Raw genomic sequence first — 23,607 nt, 5'->3', positions numbered from 1 at the left:
ACACATTGTCCTAGCTCACTACTATTAAAAGCTTCCGCACCAAATACCAACAGTGGTAGCAAAGCCACAAATTCTAACAGGCTTCTAGCTTGTTTTGATTTATGTTTTCTCTGCTCCACTGGTGTGGGATTTGAGTCATCTATATAATCATATTAAAAATAGCTATTTCAGTATCTCATTCTTTTTCTTTTTTTCTAATCAAAAAGGTCAATCTTGATTAGTAATTAGAGCAAGCAGTACAAAATTGATCATCCCATAATGGATCGTCAGAAAGAGTCAAAAACTTATTCTAAAAGAACAAGCTTCCAACACCCCCACTACACTCACTTTTATAGAAAGTTCACGCACCTTTATTCTAACAAAAACTTAGTATTCCAAAGAAAAATTAAATAGTTCATTAGAGTTCCTAGATGTTTTGCGACTGAAAAAACTAAAAGACATTAGAAGGAGAGGATGGAAATCCACCCTCAACCCCTTCAGCTGAAAAATAGAAAAAATTATCAATTGTCTTTTGGGTCCAAACCCCAATCCATTAACCTATGAACCGAGAAAGACCCAGTTTGGAGAAACCCTAGCAGACTCATCTATTGCACAGCCATCGTTGAGATCCTTGCTACCCCTGCCGCCATCGACAACCTTGCCTCCCCGGCATCCTCATCAGCAATCCGAATCTATCAAACTATCAAAGAAACTGTCAAAGAAACCAGTAACATTACCAACAAGTCGTATGTGATTTGGTCATAGCAACTGGATGAGTGTAAATATATCTGCTATTTGAAATTAAAAACCAGAAGTTAAGACTATATCTTCATTATTTTTGGGTTACAAACAAGGTTGAATGAATTAAATTTAAAAAAAAAGAAAAGTACAATCCCCTTTCCCATTGTTGTAATTGAATCACAGTAAAATAGAAACCAAACAATTCAATCAAGCTAGCTAGAGCATCTGTTTGCCTTGATTAATTTCCAGGACTTACTTCTTTTGCTCTTCCAGAAGCTCCTCCAACACCATATTGTCCAGGTACTCAAACTCTATCACTGGACCTTCTTTATTTCCAAAATCCATTCCACCATCAGCAGGAGCAGAAGAAAATGAATTAGATGATGTTGATGATGAAGAAGAAACAGAATTTGATGTAACGAAAGAGCTGGTTGATGGATTGTGATATTGGTACTCATTCGGGAAGTTGAGGATGGCCAAATGACCCCGAAAGCCAAAAGCAGCTCGATCATAAGCCCTCGCTGCCTCTTCCGCTGTCTGAAACGTACCTAGCCATAGACGTGCCCCATTCTTCGAAGGGTCTCGAATCTCTGCCGCATACTTACCCCACGGCCGTCTCCGAATCCCTCTGTACCGGGTCTGATCTCTCACCTTGATGGGCTGCTTACTCTTCCGCTCATTACTCTCTGCTCTCTCCCCCTCCATTTTTAACTGTTCTGAGTGTTCACAAATTTTATAAGTAAGCTATCTCAAGGCTAGGGCTTGTTTGAATTCAAAACTGGAGGCAAATAAAATATGGGTGGTCATGAATTGTGACAGGTATGTATATATAATGAATGAGGTGTGGTGACTGTGGTCTCTTTGGTCTTATCTGATGGGTGGGGAATTTGTTCTCCATTCATTGCCAGGAAGCTTCTCATGAGGAAGCAAAATGAAACCTCTGTACGTTTGGCCATGAAAAAGATCAGTTTTGATCAGCTATTGCATTTGTGGATATAGCTGGGGCCTGGGGGGTTCATTGACCAATGAGTAGGCCAGGTTTGGGAATTGAAATAGTAGAGGTGCATGAATCGGATGTCTATTGATGGTGCTTTCGACGCCATTGTTGGTTTATTCTCTTTGCAATTTCGCCGCCGTTGATAGTTTGGTCAATGGCGTTCTGTCTAGTCCAAGACTCTGGCTTGACCAAGAGGAGCAGCCGACAAAAAAAAAAGGCATGTCTAAAACGACGTGTCCTTTTTGACTTACATGGTTTGTTTGCCTAAAGTCGATGATAGTGAATTTATAAAACGGAAAGGCCTTTGCAACTGAAGTTGGACAGCCCAAGCCGATATATGCCATTGGGGAAGCCCAGACCAAAACATGAGTGGCCCAATGTTCATGACAAGGTTTTTATAAAAGTAACTATTAAACATGAAAATGGACCAAATATTTCTAACACTGGCACATTCTCGACAAGAAGTGTCTATTTACTTCCAATGGTCGGTAAATTTTATCAAAATTTTTTTTTATACCACATTCATAAAGAATGTCAATTTTTTCTCCCTTTGTTTAAAGAGAAAATGTTACAAACAGTACCCAAACTAAGGCTCATTCTTAACTTCAGTACCCGACTATGCAAAACTATCGTTTTGGTACCCCAAGTTTGAAGTCCGACCCAAGAATGGTATACGCCGTCCATCACGGAGTTAACTAGCTAACCACGTGGCATATTTTGAGGGCCCTCATGGATTGCCACGTAGCAAAGACTTAACGCCGTGATGGACGGTGTGTACCATTCTTCGGTCGAGCTTCAAACTTGGGGTACCAAAGTGATAGTTTTGCATAGTCGGGTACTGAAGTCAGGAGTCGGCCTTAGTTCGGGTACTGTTTGAAATATTTTCTCTTGTTTAAAAGAGCATCAAAGGATTTCATTCTTAGCACCATGCACTATGACTTCGTACATAAGTAATGGGTGCTCAAACCACTAATTCGTTATTCGTACATAGGTAATAGGTGCTCGAATCACTAAGCTAACACCAAAATCCAATCACTTGTATTATTTAGAAGAATTATTTATTGTTTAACTACAGACTTTGCTTTGAGGATTGAAGAAGATATTAAGGAATAAGTTTTGCCACAATCTTGTGGGATCTGACTCTTGGTACACTTCATCATCGAACAATGGGATGATAATCATGATACTCTCCCTCTCTAAGGCTTGCTTTCAAGTTGCAGTGACTTCGGGTTGCGCAATAGAAATTGTCCAATTACTCATGCTATAAAGAATGTACATAATATGGTTGTTGATGAATTTGCTCAACTGTCTAGGCCGTATTTTGAACGTGTGTTGACACTACTTTGAAGAATCTCCTTGTTTTTTTTTTTAGAATAAGATCCTTTATTAAAATGAAACAAAGTTACATAACACGGGAATAACCGGTGGTGGACAAGAATTCCCCACTCTCCTCCCTAAAACCTAAACTAGTTACGGGTCCGTCACCATAAATGACTTCCATGAGCCGAAAGGGCCCAACCCCTAACCAACAATACCGCCCAACGACTCGGGCTACCGAGAATCCCGAGAATATCGAGTCCACCTCATAGACAACCGCTAAAACAGCCAACGCCCATTTCCACACCGTGTCCAAAATATACCAGACCACGTGCAAGGATCGCTCGTCAGCACATTGACCATAAGACAAAACCAACAATAAACCAATTCGTCCCTAGGAAAAACACCACATCCATGGCACCTCAATTTGACCCAACCCTAGCTCAACAGAGTAGGGACATGCTAAAAACCAGAAAAACCTAACCAAAACCCTAATTGAAATCCTAACCAAGAAAACTACTTTAAACAAAGACATAAACCAGCCGCCGCAATCATCTTCCTCATCTTCAGATGACCCGCCTGCAGACCACCCCCATAAATTAGTCCTGTCGAACTCGCACCGCCGGAAAAACTCCATCCACACAGCAAGCCACACCAACCTCAACTTTTGTCAGCCAGATCCAGGCATAAAGCCAAATCTCGATGAGCCCACACCGAGAATCAGTGAGAAACTCGCCGTGCCTTGTCGCCCGGCTTCGTCCATCTGCCTGAAAGTTCGACACCATTGCACTCTCCTCCTATCGACCAAACCCGAAGAGATAGTCAGTGTCGTACAATCCATAGAAAACCGCCGCCACGATCCAGCCTCTGACCACCTACTCCAAGCCTGCGTCAATCGCTAACCATCCATCCTGCTCGCATGCACCGCCGCCTGAGATGGACGAAAAATCATACACGACCAAGAAGGTCGAACCGGATACCAAAAACTGGAACCCCAAGCCCCCACAATCCCGTCTAGCAACACCCTCCACTCATCGATGAGGCCTGGACCTATGGTCGATGTTGGGGCACTGCCGAACAGGCAACAACAGCTTCTGTGCGTTTCCAAAATCATAGTTTTCGTCCCTCTATTCTCGGAGCTGAAATAGAGCCTGACTTTTCAAGGCCTGATGTGACTTGGATCGAAGAATCTCCGAATTATATTGAGGCAAAAATTGAAAACAGACAAGAATGACCCGACTTGTTTATTACCAGCATTAGTTGTTTTTGGCCTCCAACTTAAGAGAAACAAAATCAAAATAAATTAAACAAGATTGTTGTTCCGAAATATATGCTAGAACTTCAACTACTTGCAAAGGAGAATTCCTCCATTGCCAAACTTGGCCATCAAAGACAAGCTCCGAGCTGGAGTAGATCTGTTCCCCTTTTTGCGTATTCAGCTTTCCTTATGGACAATTTGGGTGTTAGTTGTTGTCATGGGCTTCAGTTATAATTTTCTCTTTTTCAAAAAAAAAAAAGGAAAGAAAAGAATAAAAGAAGAAGGAGAATTCCTCCATGTTATAAATAAGTCATGTAGACACAAGAAATTCAATGAAAATAAAATTCATTAAATAAATCGGTCAATCTTTGAAATTTTGACTAAACAAGCTTAGTTGGCACATGAGTCCTACAAAAGGTACACGTGGCTCGTACATCACTAGAATTATGTGAGCTTCTAGGATGACACATGTCAAAACACGAGTGATCCATTGATTGAATGACACGGAAGCATCAATTGTGAAAGCGTCAATTTATCGTTGATTGATTGTTGCTTGAGTTAAGCATTTAAAGCGGATCAATCGTATTAAACTGGTTGATCTCGATGAAAATCAAGCATCAAATACAAATATCGATCAGATTAAATTGTTTAATTCTTATTAAAATCAAGTATTAAATTCAAATATCAATCAAATTAAATTGTTTAATTCTAATTGAAATCAAGTATTAAATCAAATCATATTTAATTGACATATTCCTTAAATAAAAGGTAATTAAATCAACAAATTTAAACTGATTGATTTAATTACATATTTACGGAATGTGATTAATGGTATGTCATCAATGCATATTCCAAATTGAGGGAGGCGACAACACTATAAATACCCCTTCTCAAATCAAGATGAGACGATGACAAACGGAGAGACACAAGCAGACTGAAGAAACCTCTCCAAAGCTCAGAAGTCTCTCAAGCTCGTGAAGAACCATCAAACTGCCAAATAGCCGGTCTCTTCACCTCACCGACTTCAGACAAACAAGGGAAATCACCTGCAAGCTCAGAAGTCGTCAAACTCAAGGAAAATCAACAAGCACCAAACAAACGTGCTGATTCATCCGCCTCAAAGCCATACTCACCACGTGACACCTCTAGTGGTTCGGGTCTGATCAAGATCAAGTCTCTTCAGCCCTTGAACATCTATCATATTCAAGTCGTCAACAAAACAAAACTTCTGCCAAGCTCTTCATCAAGCTCGTGGAGAATCTACAAACACCAAACACACATGTCGATTCATCCTCTTCCAAAGCCGAAGAACAATCACCACGTGACACTGCTCATGACCTAAACCCAATCAAGGTAAAACTTCTGCAACCTTTGATCAACCGTCATCTTTAAATCTCCAACCCGACAAGAAGCTCAAACTATAACCGTTCGATTCAAGATAAAATGCTCGCCTCTCTTGGATCAAATCAACGTCGGAGATCGAATCAGAGGAGATTCTTGTGAAAGAACATCTACAAAGATTGTAACCCTCAAATTCATTAATAAAAAAATTATATTATTTTGTACATGTGTCCTTCTTTCATTTATTGCAGGTTTTTTGTGTTTACAAGTCATTCAAATTAAAGTAAATTTTTCTAGAAAATTCTCATTTCTCTAAACGTTGCGCTAGGGTTTTCAAAAATAGTTTTTAGCCTCCATTTGACAACCCGTTTATAGAAGCTATCGTTGGACGAGCTCTGTTTTTGGGTGAACGCGGTTCCCTAGTTCAAGGTGGAATTGCTCTATATCAAGCGGATTGGTGTCAGGTGGTAGGAAAGATTGGGGTCGCAGGGAGGCTTTGGTTTAGTGTTTGCAGGCTGAAGCGGCAGGCTGGATGGGTTGAGGAGGCGGGATCCATGGTGGCGGTTAACAGAGAGCGCTGGCTGTGGCGACCTGATGCAGGTTTTCGTCTGATGCAAGCGGGGCTGATCTAATGCAGGAGGTGGCGATCAGTTACAAGAGGTAGCGACCAATTGTAGGTGCTGTGTCATAATTGGGCTAGGCCTTACACAATGACTGTGATTTTCTTGCTACATGGGCATGTATTTGAGTTTGGGCTCACTTCTTGGCCTGCCCAAGTTGTACTTTTCTTTAAAGTTTTTACTTTTTTAGGTCGTGTAGTTTATAATTTGAAATAATTTCATAATATTCATTAATAAATAATAATAAATTAACATAATAATTAATTGATTTATAATATCCATTCGATTAGTAATGGCTATTTATGAAATTTGAAATTAATAATACTAAATTGTCCTTTGTCCTTTTTTTATTATGATCTACCCTAAGAAAAAGATAAGAGGAGAAAAGTGCAATCCATACCATAATGAAACATTAATTCTTAGGATTTCATTTGGAAAGGCAAAAATTTTTTTTTTTTTTTTTTACCCAAAGCACCAAAATGAGTAAAAATTATCTCACTTACCTCCACAACAAATTTTTATTCCCACTAACCTAATTTAAAATAAAATGACAATTTTACCGTTAACTTAATTAATAAAGTACATCATGCCACACTCTCTCTCATCCCTCTGATCTGTACATCGATCTCTCTCTAGAAACCAAAACGCCTTTCTCTCTCTCTCTCTCTCCTCTCTCTACAAACACCATGGAGCAATTGATCCGACGTCTCTCTCTCGTCGCCAACTCGTTGCAGTATTGCTTCCTCCGCAGAGTGTGGTGGCCTCCTCGTTTAGGCGGCCTCACCAGAGCTAGTCGTTCAGAGTCCTGAAGCTCCGACGATGCCGCAGCAATTCGGAGATCAGAGTCTCGGAGGGACACATGTCGATGTACGTCGGTGATGAGACGGTACGGTTCGTCGTCTCCATTGAGCTCCTTAACCACCTGGTGTTCGTCGAGCTCCTCAACATGTCGGCGCAGGAGTAAGGCTAGGAGCAGCGTGACATGCTCCGAATTCCTTGCCACATGGTGGTGTTCGAGCGCATCCTTAAGACGCTCCGGTTCAGACGCGCCACTACGTCGAGTGATATCAACGACCTCCTTGGCTCGCTCTCCGAGGATTTTCACTTCATCTAGGCCAATTAGCGGCGGAGGATTGCCACCTCTCTCCGTCGATTTAGATCTTGATGCAGTGGGTTTTTGGTAATTCTAGGGAGATGTTTTGGCCTTTTATGTAAATATAGGGTTTGGACTTTCTACACTTTGTGCTTCTAGGTTTCTTTGAATTGGATTGCAGCCATATATGTAAAGGAAGAAACTCTTAGCAATGTCAATGGGGGATAATTTTTTGAATATAGGTGTTTCATAGACAATTTTATTAAGGTTTTGAATTTATGTAATCTCCTTATTTTCTTTCTCAATCAAAATTTTATTTGTCTTATTTTAGGGAGATTAGTCCCTCTTCCCTCCAATAAACTTTTATTACTCCCCAATAAAATAAACTTTTATTGGGGAGCAATAAAAGTTTGATGGGGGGCTATAATAGTCTCCAGTGACCTTTTTGGTGACCTATGAGATCTCATACGACCTCCGGCGAGTTTTTCAGATAAGTCCAGCGGCTAGTCACGGGACTCCGGTGAAGTCTCCTATGGCTTCTATTTTTTCCATTTTCTCTCTCTATGTGAGTAAAGGGTGTGGGCAAAATAGTCCCAAAGATTTACAAAAAAAAATAAAAATTAATTGGGTATTAGGGAACAATGTTTTAAAACGCTGAGGCGTAGGCCGAGGTGTTTTCGTGAGAGTCTCAAGAAGGTGTTCGCCTTGAGGCGTAAGGTGTAAGCCTTACGTATAAACGAGCTATACTCGTGTAATTATTACTCTTACATATACCACATTTAGAGTAACCAATAAAAAATGTTATTTATTATCATTCACTCATGATCTTTCTTGTTATCCCACTAGTAGAACTCATTACTACCTGCATTGCATATAGCTATTAAGACTATAGGACTGGAATGTGATATCGATCCTAATTTAGGATTGAAAACTGATCGCAAGCCTAACACAAGACTGGAAACTGATATCAGTATGAACTCAAAATTGAAACACTCCTGCAATCCTATCAGACAAGCATTGCAATGAATAACCAGACAAAGGAATCACTCCTAACCAAGTCACATGTTAAGACTCCAGCTTTGCTGCACCTAGCTGACAAGCATGATTTTGCTCCAAGCCATACAAGAGAATAACCTTCACGGCTTCACTACATAATGTCTTGTGATCTGTCAGGATTTGTACGAGAGTTTCAATCACCATACACCTATATAGCATAGCTTCAAACTAGTATATAAATACCATTCTAAAGATGAACACTTTAGTTGAGAACGAATATACAAAGTTTTCCATCAAATTAAGTCTTATTCTTTCTATATTCCAATATGAATTCTAGCTCTACTAAAACACAAAATCATTGCGAACTGCCAGGAATCAAAAATTTGATTATATTCTGGGCATCATATCTATTAAACAAACTAGTATAAGCCTATTAAGTATATCAATCAAAGTTTCAGCTCCAAGCCTCCATCAAATGAGTGCCTAACTAGTTGAATCATTTAATCAAAGCTTTATAATTCTATGATTCCTATCAAACAAAATCTGGGCAGCATATTCAAAGTTTCATAATCCTATTCACAGTTTGATAATGGGATTCAAAATTTCATAATCCAATCACTCATTCAAATTTGAAGACTCTCAAATGAAACCTGGGCAGCAAATTTGAAGACTATCAAACAAAATCTGGGCAAGGAGTCAATGATATAGAACTTCTGAATCAATTTCTTTTGCTGCAAGCGGTAAAGTAATGAAAAGCAAAAACCGAAACATTCAACCATGGCCAATTTTATTGAATTAAGCAACAGAAGTACTCAGTTGTAACAATCAACAATCACATATTCACAAAGCCTCTGAAAAGCAGAACCTAAACATTGAATCACTCATTCAAAGTGCGAAAATCAAATTCATATCATACCTTCAAATCGGTTGCTGCGAATTGAACTCCCATAAACCAAATCTCTTGCTCGGTTGCTCCAAGTCTCCAACTTGATCTCTAAGTGAGAAAAGAATCTCCTTTAAAGCCAAATTCTTGAGAAAACTGATGGGTTCTAAGAGATTTTTATCATTTTTCTAGGTAAGGTTTCAATTTGCTGCGTTTTGGAAGTGTGAAGGCTGACATCAGTTCTGGAACTCTGTTATGCTATTTCTCGCGACCTAGATAAGGCATAAAACACAAAGCCTAAACCGGCGTCATTGGGTTTTGAAAAAAAAAAAAAAAAAATTGCTACGCCTGCGCCTTTGCCTCCTCCTTGGTCGACGCCTTTGAAGCCTCATCGCCTTTGTCACGCCCCTGATTTTACACACATGAAAATCTATATATATATAACCCCATAATTATATATGCGTGAACGTCCAGTCATCAATACAAAATACCTGGAATCTTTTTCCCTTTAACTTACACAGATATTGATACCCTGAACCCTCAAAGTTAATATACACTCGTCCATAGAGTTATATATTACACAAGCATACGAATTAAATTGTCAACAACAATATAAAACGTAAGCAGCTCAGAGTTAACTATACAACGGAAGTCCTTATCGACGGTAAAGTTACAAAAATGGCTTCCTACCGTAAAGCTGCAAAGGCGCTACCTCAGCTTCAGCCCCGGTTATCCTAACCTGCAGGATTAACCCCTACACCGTTTGAATAGTGTACCGGGTTGCCACATAACAAACCCGGTAAGCTTTTGCAAGCCCGTATGAGTAACTCAAACACACATGCACAACTCACGCCAAAATAAGGAAAACAACTCACGCTTTGCATTCCTAAAACACGAAATAAAGGAGAATAACTCACACTTTAATTTCCTTTCAAATTGAAATAAAAGAAAGCAACTCACACCTTGTTTCCTTTTAAAACGAAACATAGAAAACAACCCACACTTGAATTCTATCAATAAAACATAGAAAACAACTCACACCTTGAATTCTATCAGTTGTACCATAAGCGTACCATAGAAAGCAACTCACACCTTGATTTCTATCAGTAAAACATAGAAAGCAACTCATTCCTTGATTTCTATCAGTAAAACATAGAAAGCAACTCACTCCTTGATTTCTATCAGTAAAACATAGAAAACAACTCACACCTTGTTTCCTATCAAATGTATCATAATCGTACCATAGAAAGCAACTCACACCTTGATTTCTATCAAAACGTTAATAAGGAAAACAACTCACACCTTGTCCCCTTAAAAACCATTAATAAGGAAGCAACTCATACCTTGTTCCCTAAAAATACGTAATGTCATGAGTTGTAAATAACCAATTCCCGTTACCCCATGAATTACCTATATGGCAGACAGATTAGAGCTCTAACTGAAAACGTAACCACTCGTCCGACCAAAGACGTGGTCACCTGAGATTCTGCCCAAGGTCTTAGACCTTCGATCCTCGGGCCGCACTGTCCCTTGGAGCAAATCATTAAAGGAGTCGCATTGGACCCAAAATGTTACACAAATCGCAACGCTTTTGAAAACAATCGAAATCAACATTTCCATAATCATTGTTTTCCAAAAAAGCCATAACACAAAACAATAAAAAGCATCAATTCATGCCTATTGTTTTCATACCCAAATCTCAACACTTTTCTCAAATCTCAACGCTTTTCAAAACAAATCGAAATCAATCATTTCCACAAATCATTTGTTTTCCAAAAGCCACACCCCAAAACAATAAAAAGCATCATTTCATGCATATTGTTTTCATAAATCCACAAACCACCCAAAACATATATATTTCACGTAAATATATATCTACTAATACATGAATACGTATGTATATATATACATCCCATAATATATATATATATACACACACATAGTCATCTACTCAAAAATGCCACTAATACCAACTATAGTTTGCAGTTAACTAATAACTCTCAAAACAATAAGGTATTCCCGTTCGTGAATGAACTTCGTGAGATTACTCACCTCAGAATCCCGCTGCGTCTTCTATACAGAACCGAACTAGTACACTATCACCAACAACTCGTCCAATTCACCTTTTAGAAGCACCTATTCACCAATGATCTCAAATCAGTAACGATTCATAACCAATTTAAGTCCAAAACCCCTGTTTTGAACTAAAATCCCCAAAGTGGCGCCAATCGAGGCGAAACCACATCCGAGACCTCCCAAAGTCTCTGGAATACGTCCACGATCGATGTGACCAAACCACAAGTCGATCGGACGCTCAAATCCTCAGGGATAGAATAATCGATCGGTATGAAATTGCAAAAATCATAACAATTCCATACGAACTCCAAAATTTGCATATTATATATCGAAACGCTCGTATCAACGAGTAGAACATATATAATACCAAAAACAGTTCCTTAAGTGGCCGGAACACCCCCGGAACGCCACCACAGACGGTGGTGCACCGCCGCCGGCCAAAAACACATTATTTCACAAAACTCCCAACATCAAAGTTCTTCATCTAAGCATGCTTGTGAACTCTCATAACTAGCTCGAAGTCAGAAAACAAGCTTAAGGGATCGAAAACTACCTCACAAGCCGTGAACAGTAATCCCAACTGAGTTGAACCGATTTCCACGTAAACCGATCAAAACAAACACCATGGATCGACTCAGACGACCCCCACGAAGCCAAGGAAGGAAACTTGAAGCCGTGCCGTCGCCGGAGCTGCGTTTTCCGGTCGGGTCCGATTTCCTCAACCTGTGCCGTCTTGCAGCGCCGCCGTGAAGGAGAATCGCCACTAGAGACCACCACAGAGACGACCGGAGCAAGGAGGCAAACTGATCTGGGCTCGTTTCACCGGAAGAGGTCGCCGGAGCTGCGAGTTCCAACCGGGTCGGATCGCCCGGGTTCGGGTCGGGTCAGAAGGAAAATTTCGTTTCTGAAGGTAGCAGCCAAGAGAGAAGAGAGAGAGAAAAATCTTTCCGGAAATGGAAAGTGAGAAAATGAAAATAATTTCTGATTTTCCTCTATTTATACTAAAATGGAAACTTCTTCCCATAACCATAACTTCTTCATACGAACTCCGATTCTCGCGTTCCATATGTCCACGAACTCGTATCGACGCGATCTACAACTTTCGTGAATGAAGTTTTTGGAGAATCCCAACGAATAAAAAGTCAACCTTTGTGGCACCCCTAAAGTCACGCTTTTCAAATAGAAATTCGTCCGAAACGCTTCCGCTCCATCCACGAGCCACGAAACCGTCCAACAACCATAAATTAGATTCCGGAAATTCCTCGGAAATAATTATGGATTTCCGGGGCATCACAGCCTTACCATAGAAACTCACTCAATTTAAGGGCTGGTTTCCGCCTTTTGAGCCTCAGGCGCGCCTTTTAATTCATTGTTAGGGAACAATTTATTAGAGTCATTATGGGTAAGTGATAGGAGCGTAAAATGGGACATATATAATGTGCAAACCTTTACATTTTTCTTAGCTATTTTCTTTAAATGTCAGTTTTAACTATGTTTTCTTTTTAGGTAGTTCGTGAAGTAATCCAAGAGAAATAGGAGCTTAATGGGAGCAACGAAGCCATGGATCATGAAGTACTGATGCAAACGACCAAGTTTGATCAACTTTTGGCCGGAAATTACAAGGGAAGTCCACGGAAATGGTTGTGCAAAACAGTTGTTGCAAAGCAGAAAACTGTAATTTCAGAATCAGCTTTTTAGGAACAGTTTTGGGGAGCAATTCTTGCATTCTTCCATCTGCACTTTGCAGAAAGGGCCAGCAATCCTTGAAGACATGATGTTATACTTCAACAAGAGCCAAATAATTGGGAAAAAGTGTTAACGAGGCAGTGGGAAATCAAGCTCAAAGCAGGCTTCCCAGTAAGACAGAAACTGTCAGCTTTTCATGAAGTTTTTTTGGAGATCTTTTCCGCCAATTTTCTTCAAGTTTTTCCAGAAGTTATTGATTATTCTAGAAGATGTGATATCATAGAACATGGTAGAAGTCGAGAACCATCCAGAATACACCATTCCTTGTCCAAGAAAGAAGCTTCAAAAACAGAAATTGAATCCTTGTCAAAACAGGGCATTTTGGCTGAGACTCTTCTTTGGATGGATTTCTTGGAAGGTTATTGATGCTGCAAATATCAAGGAGAGTCCTAGAATAATTGCAAAGATTATGGTAAGATTACCAAGCCTTGAAAGTAATTAAATTGTGCACGAATAAAAGGAATCATCAAGCAACTAGGGAAGGTTTTCAAAGCATTGTTGAAGAAGGAAACTAGGGCTGCACTTCTTCTATATATATTGAGCTTCTACACATGTTGAAGACAACCATCCTACAGCGTCATCTTCTGCTCCCAAACCCTAGTTCACAAAGTCTTGAAATTCCCAAGTCTTCAAGAAGCAAAACTGTGTACTTCTATCCTCCATCATCAAGTCTTGTTGTGTTCTTCATCTTGAAGGAGTTCTTGCATCCAAGGGCAGCCTAAAAATGAATTTGTGGCCTTCATCCTCTTCTTTTACGGTTTTTATTCTCTTGTAATTCAATACTTATGTTTTTATTTGTTGAATTTAAAAAGATGTGTGGCCAGTTAATTTTTGTTAGGGGCATGGTTTGAAGCCCCAATTATGTAGAACATATGTTTGGTTTTAATCTAGTTTCTTGATCTTTGGTGTAAATTGGTTGTTTATTTATGCTTGATTGAAAAACTTTTGCATGTGTTTGTTTTATAGTCACGAACATAGAATTTATGTATGTAATTGGAGCTAGGTTTAGAAAATAATTCACCTAATCGTCTTGTTTTCTAATCCACAAGTATGCAAGGCTTTGGACAAAAGCTGATGTTTTAAACAAATAGAAGAGCATGCTAGTAGGAGTTCCACACTAGACTGCAACTCTATAACCAATCGTTTCCATGAAATCTTAATGTTTCAAATGTGTTGACACTATATGTGTTGTTGATAGGATAGCGTTCTATACCTTGATTGCATGTTTGATAGACTTAGCTATTATGCATTCATGTAGACTATGTATTTAGGGAAATATTAATAAGGGACATGATTTACTCCGACTTGTTTCTTGGTTGGTTTATGTTCACACCATAGTAATTGAAACTAGGTTAACTTAACATTGTTCCAAAGTAATTGGTGGTGGATTTCCGAGGCTCTGACGTCTTCTCCATTTTATTTTCAAAACCTAATATCAAAATTGCTTCTTTTATTTTCGTAAAAACCTAAAACCCCAAAAAATTAATTTTTCTTTTTCTCTTTCTATTTCGTTGCTTCTTCTCTTGTTTCCCCTTCTCTACATTTTGTTCTTCTTTAAGCTAGTTTCTTTTTTTGTTTGATTTGTGTTTTAGTTAGTTTAAATTAGTTTATTTTTATTTTGTGTGATTAATTTGTTACCCTCAATCTCTGGCATCGAACGATCCTCGCTTACTCCATATTACTAGGGTAAAGCTATGGTATGTTAACATTTCTCATACATCAACTATTTTTACCACTTTAAGGACTCATGTTATCACTTTGAGGACTAATATTACTATTTTGAGGACTCATATGGTTAATTAAGAAAATTTATCACTTTAAGGACTCATACCACTTTGAGGACTAATATTACTATTTTGAGAACTGATGTGGTAACTAAGAAAATTTACCACTTTAAGGACTCATGTTACCACTTTGAGGACTAATATTACTATTTTAATGACTCATTTTACCACTTTTAAGGCAATTGTATGCATGTGATACGTTAACACATTGTAGAGTTTTTCATATTACTAATGACTACATTTTGCAGGGTTAAGTTGAGTGCTTGATTTTAGCTTATTAGTAAGTGAAAAAAAAAAAGTGGTGTAAGGGAGAAAGAGACAAACCCCCCCCCCCCCCCCCCAAAAAAAAATCGACCGTTCAAGTATTCAAAATTGCACACTAAAAATGATAGAAATTAGGACGTGTGTGTGTTATGTGGTATATATCTATATTGAATTTCTGGTTGTTGCGCTTTTTGCGAGTAATAAGTCCCTATATGTGTTGTCTAGGGCTAGTCGAGGTTTTTGTCTGTGTGTACACTCAAAGTGCCTTATTTGTCCTAGGTAGGCAGCGAGTTCCTTACTTTGTCAAATGATCGCTATCACCTAATGACAGAGTGAAACTAAGTGTCACCGGATTTATATTCCAGTGGCAACATAGTGGGAAAGTTTATCTTAGTAGTATGTTATGACTTCAAGTAAGTTTTTACTTTTCAGTATGTCACCACAATTGTAAAGCGAATGAAGTAACCAATAGAGCACTCTTCGCTAATTGCTACTTATTAGAATAAATTTTTACTCATGTTACTGTCTCAGTAAGTTATTTTGATGTGTTTTGTAATTTGGGATGTAGGCACCATGTTCCCTCTCCCTTCAATGTATTTTGCGGTTTCATTAAGTAAGACTTGAGAGCAGTCGCACCAAAAAATAAGTCATTCAATGGTGCTTTCTATGCCAGAATTTGCAATTTAAACTAATATATATTAGCGGAAAAGACGAATTTATTAAAATTAAGAAAAGTCCTAAAATATGAGATAACAAGACGAGCATAAATTGACAACACAAACTCACGGCTGTTGAAGAATAAAGGGCAAATTTCATTTTACCTCCCCAACCTTGACACCCTAAATTATTTATGCCCCTACACTTTTATTTTCATCACATGTGCTCCTGAACTTACCAATTTCAATCAATCTTTTCTAACCCTTGGCTTTTTTGCCAACTATTGTGTGATGTATTTTGAAATTGTAGTCACATATAATATAATTTTGCATGTCATTTTAGTGAATCATCATCTTACAAGGGAGCCCGTAGAAGCCACATTTTCAATTTCCAAAAACTTGATTAAAAAAAAAAAAACCTAATTATTGGAGATGATTGATTAAATTGGAGAGCATAGGGGTACATGTGATGAAATAAAAATTATAAGACTACAACTGATTTAACGTGTAAAGGTTAAAAAGGTAAAACAAAATTAGTTCAAGAATAAAAGTCAGATTCCCAAATCTCAAGTCCATATTTGGAGAACTAGCTTAGATATCCCAAATCCAAATTCGAAAGCAACCAGCTTAGATATTAAGATTCAAATCTGGGCGCACAACGCCTTGTGGAAGGGAGTACTAAGTAGTAATTAGGAGTATGTAATGACCCCCTTCTAGGGATATATACCAGAAACAATTTCTTAAATTTGACACACTTTGGCACTATTTTCTAAGGAAACAGGAAGCACAACTAAGGTTTTAGCAGGTAAAGAGTAGAAAATTTACATTATGTGCATGTAAAGACGATGAGGTGACAACATTAACAATACTTTGTGTGAAATAAAACTGATCAAGTTTTACGAAAAAACCCTAAGCGACGTTCCTGTGCGCCGCCGTTAAGCGATGTCTTAGAGCGCCGCCGTCAAGGCTCCTTCCGCTGAGCACCCATACATCATGCTACAGGGTAGCATACTAGTTTGGAACTGTCGAGGTTTGGTTAACCTTGACACACAACGTGCTTTGATCGATCTCATTCGAGCGCGTAAACCAAGTCTGATCTTCCTATCAGAAACCCTAGCCCAGAAACCCTTGATTGACTCCATCACCAAGAAACTGGGATTCAAGGACAACATTTGTTTCCCACAGTAGAGAGAATCACAGGGTGTCGCCCTGCTCTGGAATCACGACACACATGCAGATTTGAGAACGTCATCTGCACACCACATTGATGCCATCATTGGAAAATCTGATAGCATGGAAAAATGGAGATTCACGGGGATATATGGTTGGGCAGCCAGGACTGATAGAAGCAAAACATGGGATCTCATCCGTTCCCTAGCAGTAGAACCATGCTACCTCCCTTGGCTAATGGCTGGGGATTTCAACGAAATTATGTCTCAAACAGATAAGTCAGGGGGGGCTCCAAGAGCGTCTGCTCCAATGAGGGAGTTTCGTAGCACTATGGCAGCCTGTGGACTGATTGACATGGGGTTTATCGGCAGCAGATTTACATGGAGCAACAAATTCACCAAAGAGAGGCTGGATCGAAGTTTCCAGACCACGCAATGGAGAAGTAGGTTTCCCTACAGTAGAGTTATCACACTCAAACCCAGTGACTCTGATCATTGCCCTATTTCGATTGAATTTAGTGTAGAGAAGTTACAACATCGAACAGTTTCAAAACGGTTTCGTTTTGAGGAGATGTGGCATGGTAATTCAGAATGCCAGGAGATTATCCAAAAAGGCTGGGCGCAACCTACTACGGGGAATGTGTTACGGCAATTGAGTTTCAAGATTAAGGCTACTGGGCAGAGATTGTTGCAATGGCACCAAACTGATTTTGACAAACAAAAAACCGAAATGCGTGTGGTCCAAGAAAAATTGAATGATCTCATGAAGCTCCCCTTTTCCCCGGAGCAGTATGAAGAACAAAGGGGGTTACATGTCAGGTATAGCCAACTTCTTTCTCAACAAGAGAAATATTGGAGGCAGAGATCAAGAGCAACTTGGCTTAAGGAGGGAGACCGTAATTCAGCCTATTTTCATAGAAAAGCTAGTAATCGGAGGAGCAGAAATTCTATCAGAGGTTTGAATGATGAGCAAGGGCAGTGGCAGACTGAACCGGCAGAGATTCATAGACTATTGATGGTACATTTTCAGCATGTTTTCACTTCTGAAGGCTGTAACAGTGAGGCCATCAGAACTGTCATTGATGCAACACCCACAAAAGTAACTGAGGAAATAAATGCCAATCTGCTCAAACCCTATAGTGATGAGGAAATTAAAGCGGCTCTTTTTCAGATGCATCCGTCGAAAAGCCCTGGTCCAGATGGTATGTCACCATTCTTTTTCCAAAAATATTGGTCTATTGTTAGCATGGATGTCTGTTTGGCAGTGAAGAACTTTTTGGAAAAAGGGGAACTTTGGACGGAGGTCAACTTCACACATATATGCTTGATACCAAAAATCAAGTCTCCAAAGATAGCTGCTCACTTTCGACCTATAGCCCTCTGCAATGTCATCTACAGAATTACTTCCAAAGTAGTAGCTAACAGACTGAAGCAGTATCTGCCTGACATCATCTCGCCATTACAGAGTGCATATGTACCAGGGAGGCTAATTTCAGATAATACTTTGGTGGCTACAGAAACAGCTCATTTCATGCATAAATTAAGAAGTCAAGAAACGGGTTTCTTTTCCCTCAAATTGGACATAAGCAAGGCCTACGACCGTCTGGAGTGGCAGTTTATCCAAGCAATGCTCATCAAATTAGGTTTTCATTCTAATTGGGTAAGCACGATTATGAATTGCATAAACTCAGTCACCTATTCTCTTCTTATACAGGGAGAACCTACAGACAAGATTGTACCTACAAGGGGGATTAGGCAAGGTGACCCGTTATCACCTTACCTTTTTATCTTATGTGCTGAAGGGTTGTCTGCATTGATCAGCAAGGCAGTTCAAAACAACAACATTGCAGGCCTCAAAATGTGCCCTCAAGCTCCAACTCTGCATCACCTATTTTTTGCAGATGATAGTTTCTTGTTTGGAACAGCTACTGAAACTGAATGTGTACGGTATAAGAAGCTCCTTGATGTTTATGAGAAAGCGTCTGGACAGAAAGTTAATTATCAGAAAAGCAGTGTTGTCTTTAGCCGGAATGTGGGGTTGGCAGAGCAAAACAGGTTGGCTGCAATCTTGGCTGTCAAACGAGAGGATGAACATGACAGGTACCTAGGTTTGCCACTGCGTGTTGGAAGATCAAAAACAGCTATTTTTGAGTACATCAAAGAAAAGCTAACCAAGAAATTGATTAGCTGGAAGGCAAAAATCCTCAGTTGTGCAGGAAAGGAGATTTTAATCAAAGCAGTGGCACAAACTATGCCATTGTATGCCATGAATTGCTATTTGTTACCGAAAAGTCTCTGTGATGATATTCATAAACTGTGTGCTTCATTTTTTTGGGGGGATACAGATGATAAAAAGAAGATACACTGGAGAAGCTGGCAAAGAATGTGTTTAACTAAACAGGAAGGAGGTATGGGTTTCAAGAATCTCTATGCCTACAACCTAGCCATGCTTGCAAAGCAAGGTTGGAGATTAATCTCCAATCCTCAATCACTCATTGCTCAAGTCTATAAGGCCCGGTACTTTCCATATAGCTCTTTCTGGGATGCGGAGTTGGGAGATTCTCCTTCTTTCTCTTGGAGAAGTATTCTCACTGGAAGACCTGTTCTGAAAGCAGGTGTACAATGGAAGATAGGCAATGGAACTCAGGTAAATATATGGAGTGATCGTTGGATCCCAATTGTCCCTCAATATCAATTACAGAAACCGGCCAATACTTCTTGGAACATGGTAGAAGAGCTAATTGATGGTGATACTCGAGAATGGAATCAGACTTTGGTAATGGCTCTCTTTCCTCCATATATTGCTGAAAAATTTTCTGCATCCCAATTAGTAGACGTGAATGTCAGGATAAACTCATTTGGAGCTTGGAAAAGAAGGGATTCTTTTCTGTGAAATCAGCCTATTGGATTGCTAGAGAACAAGTCCTACAAAATTTTCTTTCTTCCACTTCAACTGGTGATCCGTATAAAGAACTGTGGAAGCGACTATGGAAAGCCAAGGTGCCAAGCAAGGTTCTTATCTGTAATTGGAGGGCATGCAATAACCTCTTACCCACTAGAGAACGTTTGTTAACTAAGGGTTATAATGGAGATATGACATGCTTACTATGTCATCACCACATTGAGGATGTTTCACATGTGTTCTGTAAGTGTCCTAATGCACAACAACTCTTATCTCAAGCACCTTTTAATCTGCAGCATACCTTTCTCCCTAGAATCAACTTCAAAGAGTGGATGCTAGAAAGAGCACTAGAACTTAAACCGGAAGTGTTTGCAAGGTTACTAATGCTCAATTGGGCCTTATGGAAAAACCGGAACAATGCTTTATGGAATGGTCAAGTTCAAACTGCTCACGATCTGGTACTTGGTAGTTTCGCATGGCTGGATGAGTTTCAACAAGCCAGAGGGTTTGAACCAAGAGGAAAACAGCTAGTAAGACACAAATGGAAACCAGCAGAAGAAGGGAGACTCAAGCTAAATGTGGATGCAGCCTTTATACCAAATCAACATCATGGTGGTGTTGGTGGGGTAATACGAGATGCAGCAGGACAATTCAAAGCTGCTTTCATGCGTCCCATTGCGCATGCGGCCTCACCAAAGCAATGTGAGCTGCTGGCTATTAGAGAAGGTATGGATCTTCTTTTCTCATTACAGTTACATGATGTTGTAATCGAAAGTGACTGCTTAGAAGCAGTTAATGAAGTCTCCTGCTCTCAATATGAGTTACTAGCCAATGGAGGTTTAATTGATGACATAAAACAAAGTTGGAGAAGGTTGCAGGGTGTGAAAATTCAACACACTCCTAGATCATGTAATATGGTGGCTCACCGCCTAGCTGCTTTGGGTTTTGAAGCAGAGCAAGGTTTTGTTTGGTTTGAACAAGCACCCGAAGATATTCAAGATGTGCTTCTCCATGATTGTAATCAACTTAGTTGAGCTCTATTAATAAAGTTCTTTCATTGATTCAAAAAAACTAAGGTTTTAGCAAAAAGAAACTAATTCTTTTCCTTTTACTCCTTCAGACCTTGAGTAATTACTTAAGTGAATTGTGTTCCACAATTCAGGTTCAACGCAACTGGGTGAAAACCAGTAGGGCAATCTTAAATTTGACACACTTTGGCACTATTTTCTAAGGAAACAGGAAGCACAACTAAGGTTTTAGCAAAAAGAAACTAATTCTTTTCCTTTTACTCCTTCAGACCTTGAGTAATTACTTAAGTTCCACAATTCAGGTTCAACGCAACTGGGTGAAAACCAGTAGGGCAAACTGCAAATATGTCCGATCCGGCAATCCGTTGACAAGGATCTAAATTTACAGGCTGATCGATCAGACCAAAACAGAAAACTAAAAATAAAATTTATATTTTAAAGGCAAAAAGGATCCCGGAATACCGACCATTCTCCATCCCAGTTCAATAATTGAAATTTAGGTTGTTAAAGCAACTCGATCATCTAGATTAGTCCTACTCTAATAGACTAGCTAGTAATGGATCAAATTTGGTAACTGGTCTAAATTCAAGCAGTACGTGTGGATTTTTCCACATTCTAATTGGCATGCTTCTAAATAGCTACTTGGAATATCATTTTTCTTCTTCATGCAAGTTGCAATTAATTGTAATTTCTTGAAATTCTTGAGAGAGGACCAGGAAATGGTCACCTGATCTGTCCATGTCCACCATTAATTCTCCGGTCTCTGTGGTCGCCAATGTTTCAGAGGACCAATGTATGATTAATGGAAATTATTGAAAATAATTAAGTTGAGCAGAAACCAAGGAAGAGACCATTGAGAGAGATTCTTGGAAAGAAGGAATTTTAATTCAAGCATGGCAACTATATATGTAATCCTCAATTAATAATTGGTAATATAATACACATGCTTAAATTAATTTAAATCCAGGTTGGTTTCAGGCCAAGGTGCATAAAATATGATTCTGGAGCCTGGATCGGAGGTCAAATCGATCTGGAACGGGAAGTTGATGTGGTGCATTGGACTAAATTAACAGACAATGGGATAGCAATTTTTTCAAATATCGGGTACCCAATGACCAGTTAATACGGGTTTGAAAATTGAACTTTTAGGGGGGGGTGTTTGTTGCGAATGGCTCTATTTTTTATTTTTATTTTTATCAGTAATGAAAATTCATTAAGCCACGCGGACAAGAAAAGATGACTACAACTTAAAAACAGAAGCAACTCGAGACTGAAAAAGAAAGTAACAGCAACGGAAAGAAAAGAAAAACAAACAAGGCAAAGTTACAAGGCAGAGACAGGGCCGGCCCTGAGGGCTGTCACCTCAGGCCACCGGCTCCCAGGGGCCTCTAGAGTTCCTGTATATATGTTAGACGTTGATATATAGGTTATTTGCTCCAACACGCACGAAACTGGACATTGCTCCAGTGGAAGTCAAGTCAGTCAGCATCTCTGGTGGAGGAGTTCGAATCCCACGCCTATCTTCTATATACTTTTTAATATTTTCAATCAATTATCTAATTAAGTGGCTTGAGAAGGATCCAAATTGAACATTGTTTTTTTTTTTTTTTTTTTTTTTCAGAAATCACATAAGTTAATTTTTCTTGGACCCCGCCCAGCCCACCTTTTTTATTTTTTTTCCTTTTCCTTTTTCATATGAGCTTTCCCTTTTCTTTTTCCATATGAATAACTATTCTCTTTCCTTCTCCGTATGGAAAAATTTGGAAATGAATATTTTTATTTTGTTATTAATTTCATATTTATTTTTATTCAAAATACATGATTTTTACTAAACAGCCAAAAAAAAAAACATATATATGGGAGGCCAAATTTAAATTCTTTTGCCTCAGGCCGTTAGAATCTCAGGACCGGCCCTGGGCAGAGAACACAAAGCAGAGAATCAGGGATGCCCAGGGAGGCCATCACTCCTAAGAACTGACAGGATGGAGGTTGGGGACCTATTGACCTATTCCTGGGAGCACAACCTCATTTTAGCAAGCTTTGCCGCTGCATCAGCAACTCGGTTAGCTTCACGCGGGATCCAATTCCAATTGATCCCATGAAAAAGAGATTTCAGATGAGAAACTTTGCTGATCATTAGGGAAATTCTCCAACAGTGGGTGACAATAGCCTTGAGAACATCCTTGCAATCTCCTTCCAGAATAATGTTTCTGAGATTTAAAGAGGAGGCCAGTTGGAACCCCCTCACCACAGCTTCGGCCTCCACCTCCACTGCCGAGTTATGACATCCATGGATGTTAGCTCCAGCAAGGGAGTGGCCCCGATGGTTTCTGATGATACTACCAATCCCACTACTATGATTGGACTGGTCCCAAGCGCCATCTACATTGACTTTGACAAAGGGAGGACTTGGCGCTGACCAAAGCGGTGGGTGGAAACTTTCATACCTAGAGTGGGAGCTTTTATCCATCAAGTCTAAGGAGGCAGACCATTCATTAAAACTGCGTTGGGCATTTTCAATCACTACCATTGGTCTAGGGTTGCAGCTTCTCATCACAGCCTCACATCTCTGTTTCCAGATTTCCCACATCAAGATCAGCACTTTTTGAATGACACAAGAAGGATCATTTGAGAGGCAGCAGGCCTTCTCCTGAATCCTTAGGAGCCAGGCATCCTGAGTTGTGATCGATCCCTTGTTTGGAGAGTAACCAAGATTACAGCCATACCATACCGCCGTGGTCCAAGGGCACAAAAGGA

At 39.5% G+C, this 23,607-nt stretch overlaps 1 protein-coding gene across 2 annotated transcripts; it reads right to left on the bottom strand.

The window, feature by feature from the left end:
• Positions 1 to 372: 372 nt before the first annotated feature.
• LOC112174051 (ethylene-responsive transcription factor ERF098) lies at positions 373 to 2,071 on the bottom strand. Of its 2 annotated transcripts, none has more exons than XM_024311751.2 (2): positions 977 to 2,071; positions 373 to 691 (listed from the first exon to the last, which is right to left on the bottom strand). In XM_024311751.2, exons 1-2 carry the CDS (start codon positions 1,423 to 1,425, stop codon positions 658 to 660), a joined length of 483 nt encoding a protein of 160 aa, XP_024167519.1. In that variant the 5' UTR covers positions 1,426 to 2,071; the 3' UTR covers positions 373 to 657. The 2 variants fall into 2 exon arrangements, with proteins under 2 accessions (XP_024167519.1, XP_024167520.1); XM_024311752.2 differs by having other exon boundaries at positions 373 to 679; positions 977 to 2,069.
• Between the last annotated feature and the right edge of the window lie 21,536 nt (positions 2,072 to 23,607).

The sequence above is a fragment of the Rosa chinensis genome, chromosome 6 (genome assembly GCF_002994745.2).
Source record: "Rosa chinensis cultivar Old Blush chromosome 6, RchiOBHm-V2, whole genome shotgun sequence".
NCBI classification, from domain to species: Eukaryota; Viridiplantae; Streptophyta; class Magnoliopsida; order Rosales; family Rosaceae; genus Rosa; species Rosa chinensis.
Note: the sequence above shows the minus strand (reverse complement) of the source record. Positions and strands in the feature narration are given on the sequence as shown.